Source organism: Spinacia oleracea, chromosome 6 (genome assembly GCF_020520425.1).
Source record: "Spinacia oleracea cultivar Varoflay chromosome 6, BTI_SOV_V1, whole genome shotgun sequence".
Classification (NCBI taxonomy): Eukaryota; Viridiplantae; Streptophyta; class Magnoliopsida; order Caryophyllales; family Amaranthaceae; genus Spinacia; species Spinacia oleracea.
Window position 1 is genome coordinate 145,366,083 of NC_079492.1, and position 17,207 is coordinate 145,383,289.

Consider the following 17,207-nt stretch of genomic DNA (forward strand, 5'->3'; position numbering starts at 1 on the left):
CTTTGTTCTGTTTTGGGGCTGGGCCATGTGGCATGTTGGCAGTTTTATTGGATAGATAGGAATTCTACGTATCATAGAACCGTTTCAAATTTGTAATAGAGGTAGATGCCCAATCACTATTTATATTGGCTGAAAGCTGCTGAACATAAAACTAAAATTATGTATATAGTAAAAGCTCCACGTTCGCAGACTGTATCAGACCCATAATTCCCACCAGTTTGGGATACAATTATGTTCCATAAGATAGGTTGGTTCTACACTGCTGTAGTTTCTAGATGATGCTAATGAGTCATCTGCTGATTCTATCATGTAGAAGTTTTCTTGGTTGTTTGTCTCCTGCTCAAAACTCTTAAATTCTTCAAATTTATCATTGCACAAAATCTCATCCTGAGTGTAATAATCTTCTGGCTTAGCTATGAGCTTCTCTGGTGAGCTTAAAGAAAAAGATTCTCCGTTACTGCTGCATGTAGCTGGAGCTGAGTCACTTGTGCTGTCTTTAGGTCTTTCTTTTAAACCCCTTAATCGCTGCACCTGCTCAAAAGAGAGATGAAAAACGTGAATACTGGATGTTAGAAACTTAGAACAAGAACCCTTTATCTTTGAAGATTAAGTTCAATTGACTGGTTGACACTATACCTCAATTATCAAGGTCTGATTCTCTTTTTTAAGAACCTCAAACTTAGAGGCAAGACTGTCATAATGAGCTTTCAAGATGCTGTAATCACGCTCTGTCTGTTTTGACTTGCTTCGAGCTCTCCTGTTCTGAAACCATACAGAAACCTGTCGAGGATGAAGTCCGAGCTGGTTAGCAATCCGCTGCTTTGTTTTCGACCCTGGTCTTGATTCTGAATTGAACATCAATTCCAAGGATTTAATTTGCTCGTCACTAAATCTTCTCTTGTTGCAGTTCTTATTTGTTTGCTCCGATGCTACAGGATCAATATCCATACCTGTGGTTCATGTGTGTTTGTGTGTATGTTTTTTCTTTGGCTTTGCAGTTGGCATATAGAATTCTGCTGCTGACAGCAATTTATAGGCTTTTGAGATGGGTGATGCTTTTGGATTAGGAGAGTGTTAGTTCGAGGAAATTTTGGCTCTGATGGATATAGCTGTACTCTTTTACACAAGCAGTAGAGTTTGTGTTTGTGATTGGGTGTGAACCTGTGAAAATAAGGTTTCTCAGTTAAATATATGTATGCCAAATGGATTTCACTAAGATGTTGGGCCCCTGTATTTGATTATGATGTTGGTGCCGTGTCATAGGAGATTCTAGTGGAGTAGGAGAATCTTGTTTGGGACTCCATTAATACACTGTGGCAATCATTTGTGTTGGATAACTCAGAAGTTGGAGAAAACCTTAGCTAAGAGAGTCGATTGTCAATTTTAACACCCCCTATCCTCCTGTTTGTGACGAATGATCCGTGACCATTCACTTCTCGGCCATTTTAGAGATCAAATTATGGAAGGTCCTGTTTGTAACGAATGATCCTTGACCATCCACTTCTCTGCTATTATTCAAAAGATTTTACGGTGTATTTATCTGTTGTTGTAGATCAATTCAGTTCAGTTCAGTTCAGTTTCAGTTAATTTCAGTTTAGTTCAGTTCAATTATTTCAGCTCTAAAGAACAAGGCCTTAGTTCTGGTTTGTTGTTTGCGGAGTTGGAGTAACATAATACTTGTTGCCTTGCTTTTTTTGGGTCGTATCGCTAACTTGCACATTTTCATCATATTGTGCTCTGTCCACATATTTTCATCATGTACAGGATTAAATTGAGCAAAGGAAAACGGCTTGGTTACTACTGTTTGAGTTACTGATTATGAGCCCTAATTACGCTTCGGTATGTCTCTATCTCTTAAATAGAAGAGGTCAAGAAATGGTCATGTCAAGTTTTAAAAGAAAAATTCATACAGCATTTTTATTTTTGGAAAGCAAAGGCAGGAGAAGCAAGAAGGGTCATTATATATAGTGAATTGACAGATTTGACAAAGACCTTATCTGGTTGAGCTGTCAGGTTAACTGTGTTTTTTCTGGGTTATTGACACTTGTTCCTTGTGACCCAACAACAAATTTGGCTCCCACCTTCATCTTCATCTTTCATGGTCCTCTTTAGCTTATGAATTGGCATTTTACCATATGGCAATTAGTCATTTTAGTGATTACGTTTCTCATGCTTTTTGCTTAATCAAGATTCAAGACACATAGCTTCCAAATGATGAGGTTTTTGTTCGTATCTATCCAAAGTACTTGGATTTTTCATGCCTTTAAACGCGTTGTGTACAGTTAATAAGGTGGAACATCGCGGTCTATGCACACGGGTCATCTTGAAATAAGTTTGCGTGATTTTATTATCCCAAATAATTTTCGTAGTATAAAAACACCGGATATAATGTACTTCGTATATGGCGTTTTGAGACTTTAAGGTGCTCCGTACTTCATAGCGTTGTTGGTCTAAGTGTACAATTTGCCAATGACACGCACAAGTGCACACGGATTCACCTCTTCCTATTCGTGGTGACGAGTTTGTGCTTGTTTTAGCTCATTGACAACGAGTTCACTTATACCTCCGTAGATGACGTTACCTTGTTGGAGTATTTTTTTTGAGAAGAAAGATTTACGTTTCACACTTGATACTTGATAGTAGTGTAATTAGATTGTTGAGTAGACTAGTTTCTAAGTCTTTTTAAAAAGGAAAAAAGAAAACACACTTGTTTAAAAGCAATTTGATGGTCATGTTACGTGGAAAAGATGATTCTTTACTCTATTTTTCTTCATCGTGAGATACAAGATTACATTACGAACTAGTTTCTTGTCTGTGGGGCTTAGCCTTGACTTCTGAATAAAGGTTTTCGATATTTTGTGAGGTCATACTTTAAAAAATAAGAAAGATTTTTTTTTTAAAAGGGAGCATTGTCCAATTTGTTATCCAGCTGATTGTTTTTTTGTGGTTATAAAGGAAACATGGATTTGTTAAATATATTTTCAAGCGCGGGCAAAGACCCCTTTCTCTATACAAGTGTACAACAAGTCTTTGTAAGATGTATTCGATTGTACATTGGAATTGTTGAGTTACTCGATCCGGACTTGGCTCACACCAGAGACTTACCGATCCAGACTAGACCTTAAAATTTATTCAATTTAGGTATTAACCCGGATAGTAAACCAGTCGAAATTATACCCAATGATGACATACATTAGAATCAAACTTGACCTGAACCAAATTAAATCAATACCAAACCATTTTTAATCCGAACCATCTCAAACCGAATCCTATAATCAGTGTATGACCCAACTGCATTTGAATAAGTCATCTGAATTGACCAAATAGAAACGTTAACCTGACAATATCTGATTTTGACGTGACCTGAACTATTTGTAATCTTCTGAAACTGAGTCGATGAAACAATTTGACGGCCCTACTCATGGGGTCCATGGAAAGTATTTGAGCCTCTAATGTTTTTGGATCCAAAAAAGTCGCAATTTTTACATATATGAAGGTTACAAAAACACAATTTTTAACTTAATTTGGAGATTACAAAGACCAATTCTCGAAAGCTCTCAAATTTTGACGAAATGCATATGTGGTTGTATGAAGTTATTCGGGACAACACAATCCAACTAGTTTATTATATTTACGCTAGGGCGATGGCATTGATTTAACAAAAAACCGGCTAAAATGTCACTTTGGTGGATTGCATTTGGAGGTCGTATAGAGTTATTTGTAACCATAAACACGAATTATTTTGTTACATAAAGGTTCACAATAGCATTGATTTAACAAAATGAGTTTTGTGAAAAAAAATCGTCTAAAGTTTCACTTAAGAGCCGAATTTGATAGTTCAAATGGCCAAATATGCCTCTTGAGGCCTCATGGAGTCCTTGGAAAGCATCTGGGTCTTTAACATTACCGGGTCCAATAGTCATAATACTCTGATTTGGACCAAAATTGGAGACTCTCATGATCTTGTTTCGAATATCACCACAAAAAAAATGGTCTTGATTCAACAAAACAACTTCTGTAGGAGAAAACCGTATGAAATGTCATTTATGAGGTGAAATAGATGTTTATAAACACTGTTATGCCTCTCTGATCCTCATGGGATCCATGGAAAACATTCGGGCCTTTAACTTTTCTGGGTCTTAAAAAGTCACAACTATCCTAAATAATACATTGTTTTGGACTAATTTGGAAAATTTCGTGACCCAGTTTTGAAAACTCCCAAAATTCGGGAGAATACATCTGGCGGCCATATAAGGTTGTTCACAACCATAAATACTACTCCGTAACTAATTTGTCACATAAAGATCCGTAATGGACTAATACATGCAGTGGCGGAGACAAAGGTGTGTCAAGGATGGGCGGTTGAAGACTCGATTTTCTAGGGCACGTGCCCCACCATGCACAACACCAGGTCGGCCAATGGTTCTAAGTTCTAACAACAAAAAATACCTCATGGTGCCTCATAGTAGCAACTACATCAACATCATATCCCCAGAGGGACAATGTTTGAAGGTGATCCATATATTTACTTGAAGGCCATTTTGTGCATTAATACAGTAGATGAAATTTGACCTGGACGTACGTACACATTGATGACTCTTGCAAGTTGCAGCCATAATTAAGCTGATAAGCCCACCAATCTTAACTACACCGTCTATTGCAATTTGTTTTGACTATGTATTATAGTTGGAGGCTATTCTTTATGCTGATATTCACTCTTACTACCTGTCTACCTTCAATTGGGAGATTGCTGGGTTGTGTTAGTTGCCCAATATTTTTGGTTTGAAAAGGCGGTTCTTGCTGTTAGATGTGAAATCCTCTATATGGAACATGCCATGTATTGAACATATATATATATATATATATATATATATATATATATATATATATATATATATATATTTTTTGGTGTTAGTACCCGGTTTAACTTTAGGGCTAATCCGGATTCGGGGCGAGTTCTAGGTGGTTAGGTTCCATTCCCCTCCCAATTGTTGTTGCGGGGGATCGAACACGGGTTCTCCCTACCAAGTTCAGCCCCAATCACCACTGAACCAACAAGCAATTGGTTATTGAATATATATATATATATATATATATATATATATATATATATATATATATATATATATATATATATATATATATGACATTATGACATATAACACGTAATATTGATGTCTTATCATTCTTAACTTACCATTCGATATGCTTTTTATTGCACAATATGCTTGTATAGTTGTATATAATTTGGAACATCTAAATGTACTCCACAATCTATCCATATCTATACTATATATTAAAAGGCGTTTACAATTAAGTTTATCTTCCACGTGGTGCCTTTCCTCTTTCTTCTTAAAGGGTGGTACTCCATTCATTTACATACAATAAAAGAAATAGAAATATCGTTTATGTAAGACTCGAATCCTTGACCTTAGTTTTCAAACAATAAGGACTTATCCACCAACCTATATGTCATATTTGATTTCTTTCTTTCCAAACAAAATATAACAAATGACAAAATAGTGAAGAAGAAAAATAATATAAGCATTTAATCACGTTCTTCGTATGTAATGGCATAAATATGGATTTTCATGTAATGACCCGGGGCATCGTCCGGGATCAAAAATTAGTATGATATTCAAAGTAGTAATTTGGAGTCTTGGCCTAATACTGGTTGAGTATTATATTGATTGTTATGCATTGCAAGTTGGAGAGAAATGTAGGAAACGGTGGGCTTGTATTCAACATCAATGGAGCTAAGAATTGAACAATTAACCACTTGAGCTATATTAGACATGTGACTTTACAGTGCATATTTAATATTCAAACATATAATGAGGGGCCATGGCTCCGCCAGCCCACCTAATTCCGCCCCTGTTTTCAATGTGTGGTGTGTCATCTCTTCTAATCTTGTTTTAAGAATTCCCGTCTTACACATTTTCCAATCCCTCCCTTGCAAATATTTAACGGAAAATTTAAGTACAATTAAGATGTAAGGGTACATAGTACAATTTTTTGGTGTTGTAAAACTTTCGTCTTTTTTTTTGGTATATATTTTTGTTTAAAATACGGTAAATCATGTAGTAAGAAACATAATATATTGGCTGTAATCCATAAGCACAATTAGAATAAAAGAATAATAACTCACCAAATACATGCATCATCTCCTTCCTCGTGATTAACGTGCTTCAACACTAAAAATACAATGGAAATTATGGACATCTTTAACGGTAGTGTTTTGATTTATTTAAAATGCTACTTTAGTGTTTAGCAAGTTAGCAGTTAACAGTATATGTATACATAGTGGTTGAGTAGTTTTTCTCAAACATATACTTCCTCCGTATTTTAATACTCACAACGTTTGTTAGATTTACGCATGTCAATGCACAACTTTGATCATTTATATCTTAAATTCTCTTTATGCAAAAATTATAAAAAGTTGATATTTTAAAAATACACATTGAGACGAATCTAACAAGACCTCACATGACTATGTTTTATCTTATATAAAAAACACTACGAATAGGCAAAGTAGATTATATGAATAGTGACAAAAGTCCAAACGTTGCGAGTATTAAAAGACGGAGGAAGTATCATATATGTATAGAAAAGTTTTGAATCATATACTTCCTTCGTTTTTTTTACTTGTGCCGCTAGTAAATGCTAGCGTGAATCAGTAGGCAGAGAGGAGACCGGGAAAGAAGATGACATAACTTGATGGTTAAGTTTTTAGTGTAGAAATTTGAAAGTAAATGAGATTGGTTAAATATATAAGTGAGATAGCAACGTAACACGTGGCTCATGGGGAATGGTATAATTAGGTCATAAACTCATAATAAACTCATAATGAATGAATGATGGACTCGATCAGGAAACCCATCTATAAAAGTGCATAGGATGGAAAGGGAAGCATATACTACCTCTTCCATTCTTCTATAAACAACCCAAAATATAGAAAAAGAAAGCATGTCTATATATCATCACTTAGTTTTGTTGAGGAGAATGTTGTCTGGCTCGACGACACCGGTCGAACTGTCGCTCATTCCGGCCATAATATTATATTAATTATGGGTTAATGGAATGAGATTGATGATGATTCGATGGCGTCGGACCAGGCTTCATTCCCCCCAACTGTTAGTTGTTTCATTCCTTTCTCTGATCCACAACTTTATCTTACGGAGTATTATTTACTGTTGAGAAGATTAACCCACATGTGAGTTGAAACTAATTATCCCACATGGAAGAAATAGAGCGAGATTGACTAGCATTTAAAATTGGTAGGCCACTCCAACTATCACCGTTTGGTTTTAGGATGGAACCCTGTCGAATTTATATGTGGTCACATGTACGAGCTTGTGTATGGCCCAGTAGAATACTAGGTTAAGTGTTTAATTGGAAGTTACATGATTTCCCGACCATCCGAGGGTAATTATCAGTTTAACATCACTTTTTTGTGGTTCAATAATATTTGCATTGATCTAATCCAGATCAGGATTCTTAATTTCTATTTTCATCATGCCCCTGATATCTAATTACAATATCATGATTCATCTCCTACAATGATATCCTTATCATGAGTACATTATTCAATCAACTGCTAAACGTTACCTGTTATTAGACCTAGTTATTGGACAGGGTAGTCCAATGGATATAGGGTTAGGGTCAAGTTAATAGGGCTTTTATTGGACAGGGCTTTTATTGGACAGAGCCTTTATTGGACAGGGTCATTATAGGGTCAAACTTATACTACAATTATTTTGAAAATTAAAATAGTAATGATACAAAAAAATTACGTGTATAGCTTCGTATTTACTTGTACTTGCACATGGCTCTTTTGTTTTTCATTTTTCATTGCTCGTTTATTGACCCGCCCACTAATGACCCGCTAATGACCCGCGACCCGCTTTTGACCCGCCCATTATCGACCCGCTAAAAATGACCCTTTCAATACCCGACCCTCTTTTGACCCGCACCGACCCTGACCCGTCCCGCCCGATAACCAGGTCTACCTGCTATAGATAGTTTTGCCTAACATACAGAGTCGTGTAGGACAGCTTCTTATTCTTTTTCACTATTTAATTACATAATATATTATTTTTCAATTATAAACTGTTTGTTCAATCAGTTACTTTTCATAATTCTTTATGCAATGGTTTTACGATTATGTCCATAAAATTATCAAGAACTTATTACAAAAGCCAAGTTAATTAAAGACTACTCCGTAATAAAACCTAGCCTTGAATTGCTCCAATACTCCTGTTAGTCTACCGTGCTATAATAGGCGTACTACAGTTTCGATCAGGTCGAAGCCCAATCCGTGGACTATGGACCGTGGTGTACATAAAGCATAGTGCACCAAAAGAACATATGTGCATAAGCAAAAGAACATGACACTACGGCAAAACAACATGCGATATAATATTTCACTTTTTTGTTATAAAAATAATATATTATTTTACTATTTATTAAAAACTTAAATAAAAAAAAATACTCATGTTCTTTTCTCGTAACCAGATGTTCTATCAATTATATACTAGTGTTCTTAAGGTCCACCATGCTCTATGTGCACCATGGTCCACCTTCTAAATTGTGTCATGGTTATTAATAGAAGTATATAAATACGTCCCCCCACTTTCATCATTTTCGTTTTTTTTTTTTTAACTTTTTATTAGTACGTAATTAAAGAGATTAGAGACCGCCCATAAGAGAAAAATAGTACATTGCATGAATGATTTCAAAGGAATTTGAATGGTCGATCTTTCTTGTGTTGTCCATAATTTACATCATTGAGGTTTTGTACTTTGTAGCACTTCTTTTTTTACTCCCTCCGTATTTTTTTAAGAGATACACTTGGTTGGGCACGGGTCTTAAGAAGAATAAAAGAAGTGGGGTTGGGATAGATATTTTAATAAATAAGTACATTGGGGACCATGTCCTTTTGAACAAGTGGAGGTGGGGGTGGGGTGGGTGTAGTTGTAAAATTATTTTTTAATTGGAATGGTGGGTCATAAAGTGTAGTAGATATATTATTTAATTAGATGGTGGGGTTGATAAGTTACCAAAAATGGCAAGTGTATCTTTTAAAAAAATACGGTCGAAAAAGGCAAGTGTATCTCTTAAAAAAATACGGAGGGAGTATTAATTAACCAAATAAATATTGTTGTTTTTAACAAGCTACATATATGTACGTACTAACAACCATTTACATTTAATTAAAGATCAAGTGTCTTACCGAAATCGGATTTCTTTTCCAGGCATTTTTCTTGATCAAGGAAGACCAACTCGTCTTCTTGTTACCGGTAAGAGTAGGTCGAACCGGACCGAGACACGGGCCGAGCGGTTCCTGTTGGAAGTTTTTGTTGGGAAACACAAAAGAAAAGAGGTGAAAATAAGATTAGTAGTTTTGTCCCACATTGAGAGAGCTTTTCATATTCTCTTTCCTTATATATTAGGGTGTGGGAGTAATTCTTGTTTGAGTCTTTGAGAAAGTGTGATAGTGGTATGGGTGGACAAATGACACACGTGAGTGCCGACCAGGTCGGGGCCGGTTTTGACAGTACCGGGAGATAACACGAAATCGTCTTTTAGGATAGTGGGTCTGTGGGTGTCCACGAAGCAATAGTTATTCATCAATCAGATAAGTTTGTTCTATTTTTCGTATTATCACAACAATTCCCACCCCTAAACCTAGCTACTACGTACGACGGTATTAAAAAAAAAAAAAAACGAGTACACACCAACTCACCAAGTCGAATCATTAGATACTTTGCTACGGAGTATATGATTAAAGCAAGAGGGACTAGAAAGTTACATAAGTTTGGACCAAATGATTAATGATATGATTAATATGATATAACTCATATATGTACGGTAGTTTGTTTCATTAGTTAGAAAAACAATTAATTTGATGATAAGGCAAATAAGTGCCCAATATTTGCCAGCTTGTTTTGTACTTAAATACCATTTATCGAGCAATACATTGCTACACCTATCCACTAGAGTAGATAACCCACCAAAAATAGAAAGCATAAACATAATTACTAAAACTGATGTAGATTTCAGTAAAGATCTACAATTAGTGGTGGGTAATTTATTCGGTGAATTTCTAGATGACGCTAATGTTACAAAAAAAGTTACAAAACTACTAGTAACTCCTTCCCGCCGCTCCTCTTTTTTCCTCTCCTTTTTCTCTCTTCCTCTTTTAAAACCCTAATTTTCTAGGGGCTAATGGTTGGTGGTAAGCACTTTTTTCTTGCTTTTCCTAGTTTTTGATTTCATGTCCGGAATAAAAACTTCATTCTCTTCCTATTGGAGAGTTTTTTTTACCTATTTATTGGGTTATCTCTACCCATTTATTGGGTTTTATCTCTCTCCTTGTGAAAGTTTGGGGCCATTTTTTAATTTCGCAGAAAAAGTTGATTTATTGATGAAGATTTGTGCGGGTTTACAACGGATGTTTTTCTTACGTATTCAATCAATTGAATCGAAGTTAATTCAATACCAAAGCTACAACAGATCAAAAGACCCCCTCGTTGAAGGTTGTATCAAACAACGATGTGAAAGAGGGTATTCATCATTGTCAGATCTCATCAACAACGATCGTAGTTTTGCCGGATTAGAATTTTATTTGATCCAAATTATTTTATATTTGTTAGTTTTGATTTACATTATAGATGTTGTGTGACTATTTTATCAATGAACTAAACTTTTACCTTCAATATTTATTTATTTATTTATTCTGTGAGTAGATAAAGTTTTCTTCCTACCAAGCCAGGTTGATTTGTTTCAAAATTGGCAAAGTTTGAATAAGACAAAAAAAATTAATTAATAAACGGCATATTAGGGTTGGTGTGCAGCAAATTTAAGGCTAATTCAAATAAATGCGAATATTATTGCAAGAATTTGTCAATTAAAATGCTGGTAAGATTTGAATGGAATGATTATATAATGAACGGACGTACATAACATTGTCAGCTGATTTTACCACGTATAGCTTCTTATTTATTTTGTCTCGCACACCGGAACTGCAGATGACAGCACCGGTACTATAAACTGTAAACATACAAGGTTTTAATGTAATTTCACAGGAAACAGCATTCTTCCTTGAAATTACATTAAAATTTAAAACCTTACATTAAAACCTTTTTGAATAGAAGGTTTTAATGTAATTTCAAGGAAGGATGCTGTTTCATGTGAATGATTTTATCACTACTTCACAACCGTCGTCTTCTGACACCCCGTGTACAATGAATTGAGTGCGCATCTGGAAAACTTTTTTATCTAACTTAAAAACATGTTTGATTATTTTTTTAAATTTTTAAGGAATTTTGTTAATTATTACATGGTAAATTTGTCTAAAACACCTTATAAAAATATTATTGTAAGTAACTACCTTATAAAATAAATTATGTTGTAAATAATTTCCTTTAAAAAATATTATGTTGCAAATTACTGTTTTTTCCCGGATTATGAACGTTAAATCAAAATTATGGAATTGACTTTGAAATATGTATCTCACGGACTATTTAATTACCTTTTTACCTTGAGATGCCACGAGATGTACCTAATAGAGTCAACCCTGAAATTTAATCAATGCTCATAATCCGACCTAAGGTAGCATCTTACAATAATTTTTTTATAAGGTAGTTTCTCACAAAAACACAATTTTATAAGGTAGTTTTCGACAAATTTGGCTTATCTATACTAATATATTAAAAGGCGTTTTGAAGAATGTATACGTGTCACGTAGATCTCTCCTTATTACGCCACGTCATCACTTATTAGCATCATTACACGTTATTACATCAAAAAACATCTAACAAGGATCGAACACCAAACCCCTTTGCTAAAAGTTACACTTCTTACCATCTTAACCAATTACAACTTATGTAATATCTTTCCATATAATCCTATATATTCTTTTTACAATAAAAAATACATTGAATAAAAGTGAATGCAAAAAAATGAATGATTATTTAATTCATAAATGTTCAATTATTACTTTGAAGAAAAGGATCCGACTTTGTTTAGATTTTTTGATGTGGGGTTTAATCTGGGAGGTTGTTGATCGGTCACTAATCTTATGTCACCACCGTAATTTGATAATGACACCATCTCTACGTGCACATATTTTATAAAAAAAACCCGAATAAAAGTTAAAACCCGGGGCAACGCCCGGGTTACATACTAGTTACATAGACTAAAAAACGTTGTCATTTATTACCTTGTTTTACCAGACGTGGTGCCAATTGCTATTTGAATCTGTTTTCTGGCCAATTATGTCAATAAATGACATCATAACTACCCTAATTACAGTTAAATTATTTTAATACTCTGTACATAATATAAAAATTAGGAAAATTTGTCAAAAACTATCTTGTAAACTCAATTTTTTGCGAAAACTACCTTATAATAAAAATGTTGTAATGAACTACATTATAAAAATTTATGTTGTAAGATACTAGCTTTTTGCGAGTTATGAACGTTGAATCAAAATTCTGGGACTGACTTTACCATATGCATTACACGTGTCATTTAATTACCCCTTTTCCCGTTAGATACCACGTGAGATACACCTAATAAATTCAATCCTGAATCTTGAATCAATGTTATAATCCAACCAAATGTAGTATATACAACATAACATTTTTATAAGGCACTCCCTCCATCTCTTTTTGTTCTTTACGTTTTCCTTTTTGGATGTCCCATAATGTTTTTTACATTTCCTTTTATATTATCACATAAATGCTTTAATATTCTATCCAAATTTGTGTCAAATAATTATTTTAACCAATTAAATTTATTGGGTCATTTAATCTCTCACACTTTTCGATTGGGACATTAAATATTTCTTATTTTCCCAATATCAGAATTTTGATAAAAGTGAAAACATTATAAATAAATGTAATTTTTCTTATTTAAATAAAAAATAGAGGGATCTCAATGCACATTAATTAGTCGTTAAAACGCGTGTAAAATACCAAACGTAAAGAACAAAAAGAGACGAAAGGAGTAGTTAATTACAACATTTTTTATATTGGTAAATTTTCAAAAAAATCGATTTTATAAGATAATTTTTGACAAATTTGCCTAAAAATTAAAATTCCACTCAAAGATAATAAAATGGTGATGTAAGGGTAATTATGAATTTATGATATCATTTGTCGGCATAATTGGTCGGAAAACGAATTAAGGGAACGATTTGCATCAGGTAGTGTAGAAAACTAGGGAGTAAATGTCATTTTTTTTAATCAACGTAGTAATTGACCAACGCAATTTAGAAGGTGGACAATGATGCACATAGAGCATTATGCACCTTAAGAACACTAGTATATAATTACTATGTACGTAGTAGGTACAATAGTAATTAACAATTTTTCTTAGATTTTTCTACAAGAATGTGGTGCCATGCCATATTTGATAAGAGTGTAACATGTGGCAAGGTAATATGTGTTATGAATCTTTGTGTTTCATGAATCTGGAGGGTAAATCAACACTTGAAAATTTTGAAATCCAATTAAAATTTCATACATATGAACTATTTTTTTATGCATTATTTTAATTTTACTTTTTTCAAGAAGTACGTACCTTCAGTTGCACGGTTGTATTTTCTTCGAATCTAAATGTTTTTTCCATTTCCCTTTTATACACATGTCAATGCACATTTTACATCGTTAATATCTCTATTTACGTGTTATTAAAAGTTATAAAATTTTTATATTGTTACTATACTCATTGAGACTAATCAAACAAGAACCCACATTGTAAGCCAGATTTTGAGTTCTTCGATACACACATATCGGTAGTACCGTAGTACTAGTACAGTAGTACCCTTACTCAATAGCCAAATTTGAGTTTTTCGTCGTACACATATTGGTAGTACTAGTAGTCTAGTAGCCTTACTCAATATGAAGGACAAAATATTTTACGGAGTAATTGTTAAAAAGTATTTAAGTGTTACAGCATTACTTGCATATAAAACTTGGTAGCACATCAATTAGCAAGTCATCCTCTTTCAAGTTTCAACGACAGTTGGTCACATACAACACTTCAAAGTTCCAGATTGCCTATGTCAAAAAAAAAAAAAAAAAAAAGTTTCAGATTGCGCAAGTATTACTTATACAACATTCTGGAGCACATGGGTTCTAGTTCGAACTAATCACCTTTTTAAGCTGACGTGGAATAATTCGACTAGTAGTTTCTATTTCCTCCGTTCTTATTTACATGACACAATTGGGTTTTGGACACTATTCATACAAACTTCTTTGACTTCCTTTTGTGGTTTATAGTTTATACTTGAGAAAAAATATAGTCGTGTGGGGTCTTGTTAGATTCGTCTCAATAAATATTTTTTAAATATTAACTTTTTTAAAAAAATTCTTATCCATAATTAAAGATATTAATGTTTGAAATCGTGCGTTGGCAAACGTGTCTAAATAATTGTGTCATTTAAAAAAGAACAGAGGAAGTATAATTTAGGGGTCTGATCTTTTGACATACCAAACTGCTAATTTTATGTTGATATAAGCTCTCCATTTGCATGTTAAAAAAAAATATATTTAAAATGTACGTATCCATCAATGATTTGGGATCCTACTACATGTACACCTAGTGTACAAGCAGGGAAGTGATAAATCCAAGGAAATTTTTACTTCTTCCAAGGAAATCCACATTTTTTCAAAGATGATTTCCTTGGAAGAAGTGAATTATTCCTTGGATTTATCATTTCCCTGTACAAGCATCTTGTACACCATGCTTTTCTATTGGTTGAATTGACATATTTATTGTCTTTCATTCTCATTTTTTAGTGAGTTTGATGATGTGTCAACAAATTAATTGTGGTGTTCAAGAAAATCTTGTACACTAGGTGTACATGTAGCTTTTCCCATTAATGGATACGGAGTATATATTTGATTATTTGTACTACCTCCGTTTCAAAAAGATCTTTACAGTTACTATTTGCACGGATTTCAATGTAATATTTAACTACTCATATATCCAATTTCGTATGTGAAAAAATTATAAAAATTTGATATTCTGAAAATACATCCCGAGACCAATCTAACAAGATTTTAGATGTAACGTTTTGATGTATATAATGGTGAGAACTTACGGTCAAAGTTTTTATATTTTGGACACATTTTCTAAAGCGTAAAGAACTTTCTGAAACGGAGGTAGTATATGGTAAGTCAATGTGTATGGGCCTGACTTATTTAATTGGACTTGAAATTCATGAATGATATGACTTATTATATTTCATAACTTAGCCAACTCATAAAATAGACCCAATTAAGGAATTAAATTAGGTTACATGGTCCCAAAATATTTGAACCAAAAATAACATGGTCCCAAAAATGTTTGAACCAAAAATAACATGGTCCCAAAATATAGTTTTTGTCCATATTAGACTTGATTTTAGTTAATCATCCAACTGTAATATTTGACTTATTTCTGACGTGGTAACTATACTTACGTGTCTCTGTCTACAGGCTTACCTTAAAGGAAGAAAACCATAATTGGGCTAGGCTCATTATGGGAAATGGGCCAAACAAGCCCAATTATCCTTAGCAGATCCAATGGAAGAGAGGCCCAAACACATTGCTTGCAATTTGTTTTTGGTTTAAAAGAAACAGAAGAGGTAGCGAGCAATAGCGCAGTTTGCAACTCTCGACGCCACTTGTCGTCGAACACCCCCCTCCCTGTCAGTCCCAGGTGAGAAGGGTGAGATATGGGTTGGGTTGGGTTGGGTTGGGAGTAGACCTGTTAAAAGGATCGATCGGGTTATAATAAATTATTTTGGGTTGGGTTAAATCAGTTCGGTCACGTTTGGGTTAGAATTTACAAATGGTTGCTCATGGTCCAAAATTTTTGGGTTCGGGTCGACTCAAAGGGTGAGAGATTAAGACGCGTATTATATTTACAATGATATATGTAATAAATATAACCATATACCAATAAAGAAAATATACAAAAATCTGCACACTTATTAACAAATTATCATCCACAAAGTCTTATGTAGTCAAATTCAACTGTAAAATGTTGTATAATTCAAATCAAAGTCATATAATACCCAATAATAGTAACAACAACATGTTTATAGTGATTAAAGTTCCTGATAATCTCATTTATTCGTATGAGTACAACGATTTTGGGTTTTGACCCATACTCTTCGGGTTGTTCGGGTTCGGATAAAATCGGGCTACATAACACATAATTTTGTTCAAGTCGGATCAATTTTTGACAAGTCTAGTTGGTTTAACATTGATAGAGTATAACCTGATTTTCCTTCACTAAATACAGACGCTTTTAAGAAACGCGAGCCTTATTTAACGATATTATTATTATTGCAAATCGTATTATAGTAGTACGAACTATTAAGTCATTGACTCTTTCAAAAATCTCAATAATTTTACTATTATTGGCATAATGGCATTATTTGACTTCATATTGACCTAATATACGTGTTGAACTGATTTTCTGATGCATTATCATTGGCGGATCTAGTGTATAGGGAAATCTTTCTAGCTGAAACAGACTTTTCTACTTTTTTTATGGGGTTCGAATATTGAAAGCAGCGGATTCTTCCTCAAAATGGCGTCGCCGGTGAACTAAAACGACACTGGGGCTGATCCACCATTCAAGGTTGTTAATATATCCTAACCAGAACTTCACTCGTTGGTTCAACAAAAAGATTTTGGGCATTGAGAAGGAAGGACGCTTTCAGAGGCAGCTTTCAAAAAAAAAAAAGAGAAAAGGGCTTACCACATGCTTGGCCAAATTTTTTGCATAATTTTATTTAATTTTCGACTAATTTGTATTAAAAAGTACCTAATTTAGTTAATTTCTCAGTAATTTTGTAATAGTGACCCCACTTAGTACAATTTTTAGATCCGCCTCTGTGCATTATGATATTTTTTTTCCCCCTTCGTTCAAATCACTTACGTCTTACGGACAACCAAGAATGTGTGAAATGATAACAAAAGAAGAAAGAATAGTGAAAAAAGAGAGTAAAAGGAGGGAAATTGGGAGAGAGCCTCTTTTATTTTATTTTATTTTATTATTTTACATTTGGTAGAGTTTGAACATATCCACCATTAAATAAAAAATTAATGTTTCATATATTATCTTTTTTACCATATCACACATTCACACTCGGTTCAACGAAACTAACTTCGATTATATTTGAATCTGGCCTGTATTGTACATCT

At 33.8% G+C, this 17,207-nt stretch overlaps 1 protein-coding gene across 1 annotated transcript; it reads right to left on the reverse strand.

Moving 5' to 3' along the window:
- Positions 1 to 106: 106 nt before the first annotated feature.
- On the reverse strand, positions 107 to 1,404 carry LOC110796176 (homeobox-leucine zipper protein ATHB-12-like). Its single transcript, XM_022001211.2, has 2 exons — positions 637 to 1,404; positions 107 to 531 (listed from the first exon to the last, which is right to left on the reverse strand). The coding sequence occupies exons 1-2, from the start codon at positions 946 to 948 to the stop codon at positions 196 to 198; spliced, it is 648 nt and encodes a 215-aa protein (XP_021856903.1). The 5' UTR covers positions 949 to 1,404; the 3' UTR covers positions 107 to 195.
- Positions 1,405 to 17,207: the final 15,803 nt, after the last annotated feature.